Source organism: Cervus elaphus, chromosome 23 (genome assembly GCF_910594005.1).
Source record: "Cervus elaphus chromosome 23, mCerEla1.1, whole genome shotgun sequence".
In the NCBI taxonomy this organism is placed as follows: domain Eukaryota; kingdom Metazoa; phylum Chordata; class Mammalia; order Artiodactyla; family Cervidae; genus Cervus; species Cervus elaphus.
This window is the reverse complement of record NC_057837.1, coordinates 33,650,054-33,663,231: the sequence shown is the minus strand read 5'-3', so window position 1 is coordinate 33,663,231 and position 13,178 is coordinate 33,650,054. Positions and strand designations below refer to the sequence as shown.

General features: G+C 35.6%; 1 protein-coding gene across 4 annotated transcripts in view; it reads right to left on the bottom strand.

Annotated features, from left to right (window-relative positions):
* KIF5B (kinesin family member 5B) overlaps nucleotides 1-13,178 on the bottom strand; it is a 46,726-nt gene that overhangs the window by 22,839 nt on the left and 10,709 nt on the right. For all 4 annotated transcript variants that reach the window (XM_043883219.1, XM_043883215.1, XM_043883218.1 and 1 more), the window contains exons 3-13: nucleotides 8,531-8,604; nucleotides 7,428-7,532; nucleotides 6,900-6,948; nucleotides 6,322-6,377; nucleotides 6,153-6,240; nucleotides 5,823-5,947; nucleotides 4,394-4,498; nucleotides 4,005-4,150; nucleotides 3,216-3,364; nucleotides 2,599-2,792; nucleotides 1,684-1,752 (exon numbers count right to left, since the gene is read on the bottom strand). In XM_043883219.1, the coding sequence (XP_043739154.1) occupies nucleotides 1,684-1,752; nucleotides 2,599-2,792; nucleotides 3,216-3,364; nucleotides 4,005-4,150; nucleotides 4,394-4,498; nucleotides 5,823-5,947; nucleotides 6,153-6,240; nucleotides 6,322-6,377; nucleotides 6,900-6,948; nucleotides 7,428-7,532; nucleotides 8,531-8,604 (1,160 nt within the window). The remainder of the gene's footprint in view (nucleotides 1-1,683; nucleotides 1,753-2,598; nucleotides 2,793-3,215; nucleotides 3,365-4,004; nucleotides 4,151-4,393; nucleotides 4,499-5,822; nucleotides 5,948-6,152; nucleotides 6,241-6,321; nucleotides 6,378-6,899; nucleotides 6,949-7,427; nucleotides 7,533-8,530; nucleotides 8,605-13,178) is intronic.

Here is a 13,178-nt window from a genome sequence, read left to right as displayed (position 1 = left end):
GTTAGAACTGGACATGGAACAACCGACTGGTTCCAAATTGGGAAAGGAGTATGTCAAGGCTGTATATTGTCACCCTGTTATTTAACTTATATGCAGAGTACATCATGAGAAACGCTGGCCTGGAGAAAGCACAAGCTGGAAATAAGACTGCTGGGAGAAATATCAATAACCTCAGATATGCAGATGACACCACCCTTATGGCAGAAAGTGAAGAGGAACTAAAAAGCCTCTTGATGAAAGTGAAAGAGGAGAGTGAAAAAGTTGGCTTAAAGCTCAACATTCAGAAAATTAAGATCATGGCATCTGGTCCCATCACTTCATGGGAAATAGATGGGGAAACAGTGCAAACAGTGGCTACTTTATTTTTGGGGGCTCCAAGATCATAGCAGATGGCAACTGCAGCCATGAAATTAAAAGACGCTTACTCCTTGGAAGGAAAGTTATGACCAACCTAGACAGCATGTTAAAAAGCAGAAACATTACTTTGTCAACAAAAGTCCGTCTAGTCAAGGCTATGGTTTTTACAGTAGTCATGTAGGGATGCGAGAGTTGGACCAAAAAGAAAGCTGAGCGCCAAAGAATTGATGCTTTTGAAATGTGGTGTTGGAGAAGACTCTTGAGAGTCCCTTGGACTGCAAGGAGATCCAACCAGTCCATCCTAAAGGAGATCAGTCCTGGATGTTCACTGGAAGGACTGATGTTGAAGCTGAAACTCCAATACTTTGGCCACCTGATGCGAAGAGCTGACTCAATGGAAAAGACCCTGATGCTGGGAAAGATTGAGGACAGGAGGAGAAGGGGATGACAGAGAATGAGATGATTGGATGGCATCACTGACTCAATGGACATGGGTTTGGGTAGACTCCAGGAGTTGGTGATGGACAGGGAGGCCTGGTGTGCTACGATTCATGGGGTCACAGAGTCAGACACAACTGACTGAGCTACTGAACTGAACTGACCACCAAGTAAGGTAAAATGAGGGTCCAAAGTGACAAACTAGAGAGGAGGAACTTGAAAGAAACAAGATGAAAGTGAAGATCACAGAAATGAAAAACAGGTCACAGGAGGGTAGAACTGGTGGAGTAAAAAAGAACCTTATTCACTGATATTCTCATTTCCATGATAAAAGTCATACACTTAAGTATGAATTACTAAAAACAAAGCCAATGTGATTCAGAAATCAGTATTTTCTTTAATAATCCCTTTAGACATATATCGGTGTTTAAGTGTTTTTTATACTCCTTCCCTCATCATTTCCATGTGGAAATACTTTTCATAAAGGGAGGGGGAACCTAAGGTTACTCCAATCCAAGGATCAGTAAGAAATGTTTGGGGGAGAATAAGACAAAGCACTGTACAAGGAAAGCAAAAGACAGAGTTGAAATGCCCAGGAGATGTATATTAAAGAATAAATGCAAAAAAAGAAAATCATCCTCTCCTCCAGTTAGACTTAACTCAAACTTAAAAACACCAAAAAAACCCAACCCCAAAAAGCGTGAAGTCGTCAATCTTTGCTTCTGTCTGTATGATGTACTACTCCCATAGGATATCCACAGTGAAGCATGGACATATTCAAAAATTTTGTTAATGTACTGGAGTATGTACTGAGCGCTGTAGGCGCCTTCATCTTTTAAGGGACAATGACAAACTATACAGCTTTTCTGGAAGGAGTATTCAATTTACCTCTTCCTGATCCAGCATTTGTGTCTTCAGTTTTTCTACCAATTGGCTCTGTTGATTAATTTCTTCATCCTAGAATTTTCAGTTACAAGTTAATAGAATAGCTCACAAGCTGGTTCTGTTTCCTAACACAAACTGTAAGATTACTACCCATTCCCCAGTATTTCAAAGTTGTTTTCTCCAAATTTGACATAGCTTATTCTAATTGCTTGTCTTAGAAAGATGTTGAAACAAATGGAGCTTCTTTCAATTATCAATAACTGTAACATCCTTATCATGCAATAAAAAAAAGCTTATGTTATGAAAGTTATTCACAAAATACTTTAAATGCTAAAAATAATAAACATGTTTAAAGCTATTACTGAAAATAATGCCATGTAGCCACTTCAAACCTACCTACCATCCCTGTTTGAAATACATTAAAAACATCACTTACTAAGAAAAAAACAAAGACAACACCAGAACAATTTTTTCTAGTCTTTTTACTGTTGTTTTTCCCATTCTTTTATTTGGTTCATAATTGTGCTATTTTTCATACTACTGATATCATCAAAGTAGAAGACAGTATTTCCACTTGATTCTGTTCCCTCAGTCTAATCTCTTGCATCATTTTTATCATTAGCGCCACAGAGAGCTGATTCTAAAAGGTCATTTCATTAAGGCTCTCCAAAAATCCACATCAAATTTGAAAGTTCTCTCAGCTTAAAGAGAAAGGGAAGAAAGGTATGCCTCATACACAGTTTCTGCATAGAAACAGAAATTGTCATTTTATATTTTTTGTTAATACAATGATCTTCAAAAAGTTACAGAAACCAAGCAGTATGTACATAGGTCATGAGGACCCATTAATACTGAAATTAGAAAATACAAATATGTCAATAATGTTCTAAGACAAAAGAGAACACAAATAATACTTACCTTGTCATCAAGTTGTTTGTACAGTTTAGCAATTTCTTCTTCACACTTTCTTCTTTCAGCATCAGTAAAGTTTCCAGTAACTCCAATTGTGGCTGCTGGCTTATCATTGGTAATAGTAATATCCTTATCCACTGCAAAAGCTTCCAAGTTGGCTTTCTCTTTGTCAAACTGTTCATCAATAGGCACTGTCTCTCCTAAAATAAAGACAACAGAATGGTGAACAAAACCCACCTGTCTAAAATTAATTTTAATTTTATTCAATTTCAGCAGCTCTTATCAACTTTATCTGCTCAGTCCCTGAGATCTGAAAAGTTGGAATTATCTTTGATGCTCCCCTTTATCTTCTAAAGCCAGTCATCAAATCTTGTATTTTTAATTGATTTCATTCTAAGCTAAACATCTTGCCATCTTGAGACTTCAATAGCCAGCTAGCTGGCTTTTATGCCTCTATTTATTATTCCAGGTAAAATCAGAATTTAAAGTAAAACATTTTATTCATTTTTATTTGATGATCCCTAATATGTTGTTATTTTCATTTATATCAGAGTCTCAAATTTATAAAATAGCTCTGAATCTCTATTCCACAAACCCTAAACAACAAATTTGTAAGTTATTACCATTACGCCATCGGTTGAGTTCATTTTCAAGCCACTGAATGGTGTTCCGGAGGGTCTTATTTTTTTCTTTTTCTCTTTCATACTTCTTTTTCCACTGTTCTGCAGTTAACTCTACATTAACACAAACTGTGTTCTTAATTGTTTTGGCCCTAAGACAAGTAGTTGGGGGAAGAGGGGAAGAATGTGACTTAATTATTTTCAATTGATATCTATATCTCTGTAATATAAGCATATGTGGCTAGGTAATTTAACTATTCTTGTCTAGTTATCTCTGACTAAATTCTAGGAGCTGTATTTAGTATAGTGTTTATTCACAACCCATTATATTTGGGTCAGTTACATCACCTCTGAATAGATTAAAAAAAAAAAAAAACCAGCAACCTGATAAGAAAAAAAAAAATGGGCCCATTATTTTTCTAATTCATTTGTAAGGCAGAATTAAGAAAAGCAATTATCAATGACAGTCCAAGTCATCATTATTGATTTTCCTCAGCTAACCACCTCATATGCAGTTATCCCATTATTTAAACAGGTCACATATGTCAATAGGCTTAACATATGATCATATCCCTCAGGTTTTTGCTTTATTATCTGATTCAAATGTTTTGTTTAATGCTGAACTGAAGCTTCTCACATAAACCTGACTCAAGTTAACACTTAACTTTAATGTTTTCTAACACACTAATAATACACACTGATTTGAATATATCTATCCTGAAACTTTCCTAGATTTAATAAGTGAAATGCCTATCTACATTTAGACTTTATATTTTCTTAACAAAAACAAACCTCTGACCAAACAGGAGTGTAGATTTTGTTTCAGATTCATTGTACGATGAAGGAGAGCAGCAAATTACAATAGTGGTTCTACAGTTCCCACCTAAGGAATCTTGAAGGATTCTCGTCATTTTACTATCGCGATATGGAACATATGTCTACATACAAAAACAAACAAAAAACCAAAGAAGACAAATGGGTTTCTCAGTAATAAAATATGTAGTAGTATTAAAATGGGAATTAGGATACACACACTAATATTATAAAATAAATCCTTAAAAGACAACTTATTCACACCTATTCATTCAGTGAATCCCTCTCACTCACATCTACACATATGTATGTTATCTGTGTTTAACTCCCCATTAGATAACAGGGAAATAGAAAACAAGTGTACTCACACTACCCTCAGCCAAAGCAGAAATGACATTTCCAAGAGCAGAAAGGGACTTGTTGATGTTCTTAGCTTCATCCAGCACAGCACCTTCAGCACCAGTTTTACTAACCTATACATAAGATTGCAAAAGAATGAAACAAAATTATGTTTCAGTGATTCTAACTTTCTAAAATGTTCAGAGGTCATCAATAACTAGTAAAAAGAAAAGGGAAAGCTTCAAGACTTTGTTTGTCAAGTATTTACTCTAGTAGTAGTAGTGAAAGTGACTCAGCCATGTTCGACTCTTTGCAACCCCATGGGCTATACAGGCCATGGAATTCTCCAGGCCATAATACTGGAGTGGGTAGCCTTTTCCTTCTCCAGGGGATCTTCCCCACCCAGGGACTGAACCCACGTCTCCCACATTGCAGGCAGATTCTTTACCAGCTGAGCCACAAGGGAAGCCCCAGTATTTACTTTAAGCTATCAGTATTTATCAAGTATGAGTTTTCTGAGACCTTGGTCTTTTTTACATGATAAAAATGGGATTAAGGAGATACCAAATTTTATTTTTAGGTGTGCTCATGAAATCAACCAATTTACATGTAGATTTGTATTGACAGCTTAACTAATTTGTTAACCCCCTTTGATGCAGTGGGAAAACGAAACTAAAAAGTTTACTAAAGCACAATGTTGATGTTGTGATGGTTAGAGAGAGACTGAATTTACATGTATCAATTTTATATAAGCAAACTTGCTTCTATTAAAAAAATGTAAAATACATAAAGATAACAAATATGTCAGCAATGATTCCTAAAGAAGCAGCTTCTCAGTATTTGCAAAATTAGAGAGAGACTTTGAAGGATGTGTGTTAAGATTTTTGTGTAGAAGGGAGCAGGTATGTTATTTCAATCAGAAAAAAAAATCAGCAGAACAAACAACAAAAAAAGGTCACATAGGTCAGTATTAAGACATCTGAACTTATTTTGATTTTGACAAAAATCAGAATCAGACTGTATAGGACTACAATAATTAAACATGACTGACGTGACTTAGCAGCAGCAGCAGCAATCCTCCAAAAGGAGTACAGCGAAATCCAAAGGAGTAACTAATGGACAGTTTTTAGAGGGAGGCCATTGCCAGCGTGAATACAACAGACACCAAAAATTAGGAAAAGGATAGATACCTAGTAAAATTCTTAATGACATAAATTCAACACATTATCCATAAAGCATACATATACGTCAAGGATAACACTTATCGACAGAATTGGATTATGGCCTAAATGACAGTCATTTGCAATGACGAAACACTGGCATAAATGCTTATATCTCTCAAAAATACTACCAAACCCAGTTTGATACACTTTTTCAAGATTTAACAATGAAAATACATAAGCCCAAATCTGAGCTACGTTCATTAAAAATGCTTCCATCGGAATATAAAGATTTTACCTTTTCACTACCAGCTAAATCCACCAGATAAAGTTTTCCACTCAGCTTTTGTTCCGTTTGCGTGTTCTCTTGTTTTACATTAATAAGAAATATACTGTGACTCCTAGAGCTATGTTCATTCATATCTACAAAGAAATCACACAACCAAATATCAACAAACAAGGCTTTCCCTTACTAATAATTTCTAAAGCATTATTTCATCTAAGAAAAACCCCTACAATATTGTAAAGTAATTAGCCTCCAACTAATAAAAATAAATGGAAAAAAAAAGAAAAATCAACTTTAAAAGCAGTTTATACCTTAACTAGTATTACTAAATATGCCACTTACTTGTAACTGCTACGTGTCTGTTAGATTTTCCTTCATCTATGGTGTCCATAACTTCATCTGGACTACATACAAAACGCTCTGTACATCCCTGTAAAATAAATTTTAAAGAATGTCACCACCCTTTAAAAAATATTATAGGGCTTTTCTAAACATTCTGAATTATACCTACCTTTACATAAGGAACTCGATTTTTATCTTCATGAACTGAAAGATTGGTCTTTGAAACTGAGAAAGAAAAATAAATAGCATTAACATTTTCCTAACTGCTAATACTGACTGTGAAATAGTTAATTCAATTGTTTCTTGTTTCTCTTCCCATGCAGCCTAAGAACAATGAACTTAAAAAAACATGAAAATATCACTGCAAAAGCAAAAGCCTATAGAAGTAGACTTATATAGAGACATGGAATTTTAGGTCCAGGCCAGCCTCTGCAGCTCATATTTTGAAAAGAAGAGCACTAAGTCAGACTGGTTCTGTGGTCTGCCAAGGACGATGTGTCTGGCAGCTGAGAGAAGACAAGAGCGCAGGACTCAGGCTCTGGACCTCCCGTCCAATCGTCTAGTTACTACCTATGAAGTGCCCACAAATACATGCTTTAAATAAGTCAACAGGGGTTCAATTAAACTTTGAAAGAAACATTTTTCAATGTTTCCTATAATTCAAGTCAGTTTCATATAGGTTATTAAGAAATGGTATCACATTTACAACTAAAAACAGTAACATCAAAGAGCAAGAATTTAACTTACCATCTAACAGGTCCCTTATCTTATCCAAATAAATTTCAAAATATGAAACCTAAAGGGCAGAAGAAATAAAGGGGGGAATAAAACCAACCACTTAAAATCACAAAGTAATTTATTTACTTATTCATCAAATATTTATTCCAGCCTGAGTGCCAGGTACCAGTGCCAGTGCCAAGTCAGCTACAGCTCATATTCTAATGGGAAGCCTTAAAATCACTCAACTCTTTATGTAACTAAAGTGCATTTTCCACTAAGTATCTTCATCTAAAATTAGACTCATTAGGTCTAATTAGTCAGAACTTTTGAGCTTTGTAGCAAAACAAACTCCTTTATCTTAAAGAGGAGGCATCTAAGGCAAGAAAGACTTGGCTTACTCCTTTACTATGTCAGAGGAAGGGTCTGAGTTTACTAATTCTAACAATCTTTCAACTACACCTGCCCGTAATTTTTAAAATACTTTTTAAAGGAAAAATATTGAACAAAATTATTCTAGGTATAAAATAAAATATCACCTTTCCCCAGTGATTTTACCTTAATATGAAATTCCAAATTTTCATCCATGGAGTAAATATAATTAAAAATATCTTGCACTATTCTTGGAATAATTCCCATGCCTTCTGGATCATGAAGTTTACCCTAAACAGAAAACAAAACTAGAGTTCCTAAATAAACTGTAACAAACAAATTAAAAATCAAAACTTTTAATTTACAATTCACAGTCAAGAGAGGATAGGAATTCTAATTGTTGCTATTTTTTTTGGTGAAAAAATGTGGCTGTACAAATACCTAAAAAACCCCAATCAACTGTTACATATTTTGGTAAGTTACACATAAATAATGTACACTAATCATACAGTTACCAACTGATCATAGCCTTTTCTTTAATCATTAGATTCAGATGATGCAATTTGTGAATGAACACATTCCAGGAAAATGTTTGTGAGTTGCTCACCATTTAAATCTGCATCATTCTATCTACTTCAAGTCAAATTCATCCAAGTGCTAAGAATGTCTTTGTTACCTGACTTTAACATGATGAAAATAACATGAGTGACTTCAAAATAAGCAGTCATTTACTTTACATATGTAGAATGCTCAGATAAATGATAAAAGCAGACACTCTGTAGCAGAGGCAGCTTATAGGCTGTTTTCTAGAAGCAAAGCTTGAGCAGGTTTACATTCATTATTAGTAGCAGCTCTGATAATTTTGGAGCTTTCTTATCAGAGAAGAGGGCTAGGTATCTGGCTAGGGGTTGGGAAATGAGACATATGCACAGACATGACCAAAGAGAGAAGGAAAAAATCTAAGTGCTCCAAATAGAACTGAAAACACACAAACATTAAAAATTTCAAAATTCCCCATTATAAGGTGACAGAGAATTCTTAATTCTAAGACATTCACAATTTTGCTGTTATGTGGATAAAACAAAGCTCAATATGATTTCATATATAAAATTTCTATTCAAAGTCAGGAACTGATTAGATTCTAACCATGTTTTTCGTATATAATTTGTACGAGACAAAGCAGTAAAGAGTAAATAAAGCTGTTTAAACATGATAAAATGTCACAAATAATGAATGAATACACTGTATGTGCTGCCAACTACATCCAAATACTGTTTAAAAAACATTACCTCCATTGTGTGTGTCTTCCCAGAGGATGTTTGTCCATATGCAAATATGGTTCCATTGTAGCCTTCAAGTACATCTATGAGAAAATAAAAGATTTAATACACCAGGGGGCTTTTTTTCCTTAAGCAAGACCATTAAAGGAAATTAGTAAGAATATATAATAGTAATTTTCTCACTGAGGATTCACCTAGGGAATTCCTTTCTCTTTAGCCCAAGTTACTGTCTGTTGTCAGTAAGAAACAAATTTTAAATTCCATTGCTTATAATCATCTCTCCTGTCAATCAATGTACATCTTAGATGTCAATGCAACAGTATTCTACAGCTTTACATGACCTAAAAGGAAAAAAAATGCTCTTCCAGTTTATGTACAGATATGAACTAGCTTTTAGAAGGAAGACTGATTGGTGGCCTACTGGTGGTTAAGCAGAAATCCACAATATTCCTCCTTATACAAAGTATAACAAACTCAGTCCCATCTCAAAATCAACTATCAGAGTTTCCATGGAATTAAAAAAAAAAAAAAACACCACACAAATTTTTTTTCTAGCCCTTTGTGTACCCCAAGACCTACCATTAACATTTAAGTAGCTTCTTTTACTAGGCTAAGGGGTGGTGGTGGAATGTGAGTGAGCAAGGTGACTTTTGGTTTCCAGTTTTGGGGATTCAGTTTGTTGGGGACTTTTAAAGTTGTTTTTCCTTGTTTTCGTAAAAAGAAAGGTACTATAAAATCATGTACTATTTTAGAGGAAGCCAAAGTACAAACTGAGGGCTCTGCTGGAAACAGCAGATGGTAACAGTGGAAAATAAATTTGTAATAAGCAAGCAAATTCTTGTCTTTTTTTAAGTTGACTATTTATAAAAAGAAAAAAGAAAAGGAAAAAAGTGCCAACATTGGTCACGACTAACTAGATTAATAGATTTGCTATAGAGCTATTTATTTATAAGAAAAAGAAGGTATTAGTACTTACTTCTCTGGGAAGATTTTAAGAGATCTCAAACATTTGAAACTTTCATTCAGTTTCATGAAGAGAAGCAAAATAGTTTCAGGAATTACATTTAAAACAGATTAAGACTGCAGTATTTCTGTTAGTAATTCTGAAGATGAAATCATCTGGGGTAAAAAAGAAGCACTAGACCCTTTCCAATCTACTTCTTTTATATATAACTGATGTCCATATATCAATATCACACCCTCTGCAAAAGATTTTTTAATCAATCATACAAAATCTAAAGATAAACTCCAAAATTTTATTAGATCTATACATGAAGGTTCATCCATGCTATGATCCAATTACCTAGCAACTGCCACAATAACTACTTAATAAATACTGGTAGATGAATGAATAAATGATTTCCCTAAGATCATATAAACAGCGTATGTCTATATGACATTAAAAGTAAATGTGTTGGGTGAAACACCTTACATGAAGGCTTGGAGGATAATAAATTTATGCAATATGTTTGTATTTGGGACTTTAAGCAAAGCTTAAAATTTTTATATGATAACAGAGACTATGGAATAGTCAATCTTCAAATATTTACTGCAAACTATAATCTAGGCTCTGTCCTGGGAGCAAGGGATAGAACCAGGATTAGCTGATTTATAGAGGCACCAGGCTATCATTAAAGTAATAACAGTGTTATCAATTAGAAAAATAATCCCTTCTTGCCTACCTCCATTCCTGACTTTTGCTTTCTAGAGTGATTTGTCAATGTTTTTTATAAAAAAAGTGTAAACATACAGAAAAACAATGAATTTTACAGTGAACAACCCTCTAATCAGTACTAAGATTCTATCAGTAACATTTTATCATTTTACTGTTTGTCTTAATCATGTATCTATCCACCCATTTATTAAATGCATTTCAGAGACTTCAGTACATTTCCATCTAAATACTCCAGCACATGTACACCACTGGCTAGAACTCAATGTTTCGCAGTTTTGTTCTTCAGAGGTAAAATTTACATACAATGAATATTTTAAAAGTACAGACCTTGAACAAACAAACATAAATAATACTCTTCTCTTTGAAAACCCCAGAGAGTATGCATCTATAAGCAATAAAATTAGGCACCTTTGGAACTGGCTCTTGTTTGCCTTTTCAGCTCTATCTCCCATTATCCTTCCCCTCACACTGTTTTTATTGGTAAAAATGGCTGAATTTGATAAATTTCAGATGGTTCAACATCATAGTCATACCACAACACAGGCGATGTCTTCCCTCAACACAGGCGATCCTTTCCACATGTGGACAGCCTTAGCCTACAGGCATCTCTGTCTGGAGGGCACAACTCACTCTCCTTCCTATTCCTGTGCACCCTTGAGACTAGCTTAGGCTTTACTTCTTCCTCCAATGCAATTCCACAAGCCACCTCCAAACGAATATGGGTAAGAGTCCCACCCTATGTGTTCTCGTAGCACCTGCATTTTATCATAATACTGACCACTGTCTTCCTCATGAGCCTGTAAAATCCTTGAGGCCAGGGCTGTGTTTAACTCCTAGCACAGTGCCTGGCACTTAGGATGAACTCAAATACTTGTTGAATGATTATTATTAACACTAAAACACAGAATCTCTCTCATCTTTCTAAAGAGTCCCGCCCCTCTATACTTTTGCCTTTCTTATGAGGAATAGATGGAGGTGGAACTATGGACAAATAATACTTTCATACTTTGTAAACAAGAGAAACATACTTAGAAAGTCAGGCAATAGCTTACCACCTCGTCAAAGTCACTTAATTTCTCTGAACTTCAGCTTTCTCATCAGCAAAAATGTCTGCTCAGGGTAAGGCTATGAGAATTAGAAGTCATCATATAAAATTATTACTGCTAACATTTGAAAGCATTATGTGTCAGGCTCTATGCTGTTCAGTCATTAAATCATGCCTAACTCTTTGCCACCCATGGACTGTAGTCCACTATGCTTCTGTTCGTGGGATTTCCCAGCCGAGAATATTGGAGTGGGTTGCCATTTCCTTCTTCCAGGGCATCTTCCCGCCCCAAGGACAGAATTTGCAACTCCTGCATTGGCAGGTGGATTCTTTACCACTGAGCCACTAGGGAAGCCCTGAGGCTCTAATAATCTTTCATTTATTAATGTATTTAATCCTCACAAAACTCTATGCAAGGCACTATTTTATTCCCATTTTACAGATGAGAAAACTGAGAAACTGTAGCCTATAGTTCCACAGCTAATAAGGTAGCACTGGGAGGCATCCCAGACAGTCTTGGCTCCAAAGACATGCTCTCTTAGCTACCACACTGCATTCTCAAGGAACAGAAGAACCAAAATAAACACATGGCAGGCTACATCTGGAAAAATTAAGATGGATACAGTGGCGGACAGTCCAGGGCAGGAAGCTATGGTGGGAAACTAGGGAATCTGAGGAGGCCTGGTAAGATGCCTGGCAAACAGCAAATGCTGAATAAATGACTACTTTACACCAGGGAAACCAATTAGTAGACATCACTCAGGTTCAGAATTCAAGAGAATACAAGTGAATAAACCATGTTCAAAAGAAAAAAAAATTATCTAATGAATCTACAAAAAGGAAAAGGTTATAGCCCTATACATAAGCTAAATACCGGTACAGAAATTTATGAAACAACGCAACACTGGTGGACGCTCAGGGACCCAGAGAACACTAGCTGCCCTTACCTCACACCTGGCAGCTTGCTCCTCGAGTCCACATCTTAGGACAAACACCAGCTCACCCATCATTGTGTCGATCCCTGTCTACCAGTTTCTAACCATGGCCGTCTACTTGATCTGTGTGCCAATGAGTGTCCCAAGTCCAAGCTGCCATGATTTAATTGATTTTCTGTCCTCACACCTCATCCTTCTCCCCTACCTTGTCACTCTTCTTAAATCTATGTATTTGTTAGAAATTCCACCTCACTTGTATCTTGTCCAGGACAAGTCCTACCAGCTACTACAACCAGGCTCCTCCAAAGTGGTAGAATTTCTGGGTGAAGATAAAAGGAAAATGTCACAGCCCCATGATATCTTTCTATAAATTACAAAGCTGGCACAGGGAGAGAGAGACGGAAACCTTCTATTTTAACAGTTGCTTGAAATCTGATTTTATAGAGTGAAAGTATCTATATAGGTTATGAATTATCCTAAGTTCAGTTGTGGCTGAGTGAACTAAGAAAGTAATTTCCTTTCTTAGAGGATAAAGGAAATGAACAGCAGTTGCTATCTGTTATATTATTTACTTCATACCAGGTCCTGAGTGAAGACCTTTAGCTTCTTAAATCCTTACACTACACTTATTATGGAGGAAACGAAGACTTGGAAAGCTTGGGTGACTTGCCACAAGTCAAAAAGCTAAAAAGTGGCAAAGCCCAGACTTCAATCTCAGTTTGTCTGATTTCAAAGCCTGTGCTCTTAATCACATTGCTAAGAAGGGAACTGCCACTCAGAACTCGGTCAGTTTCAAACAGTAAAGCAGAAATCTTCTGTAAAAGGTAAAAAGTAAAAGGGATCAGAATGTTGAGGAAAAGGACAGAGATTCAAAAAAAAAAAAAAAAGAATGAAGTCATCTTAGAGTTGTAAACAGTAATGAAATAGAGTAAAAAGTAGTAGAAACAAGTACCCTAGATGTCAGGACAACAGACCAGAGTTCTGAGAAAGTAGGTATGGGCC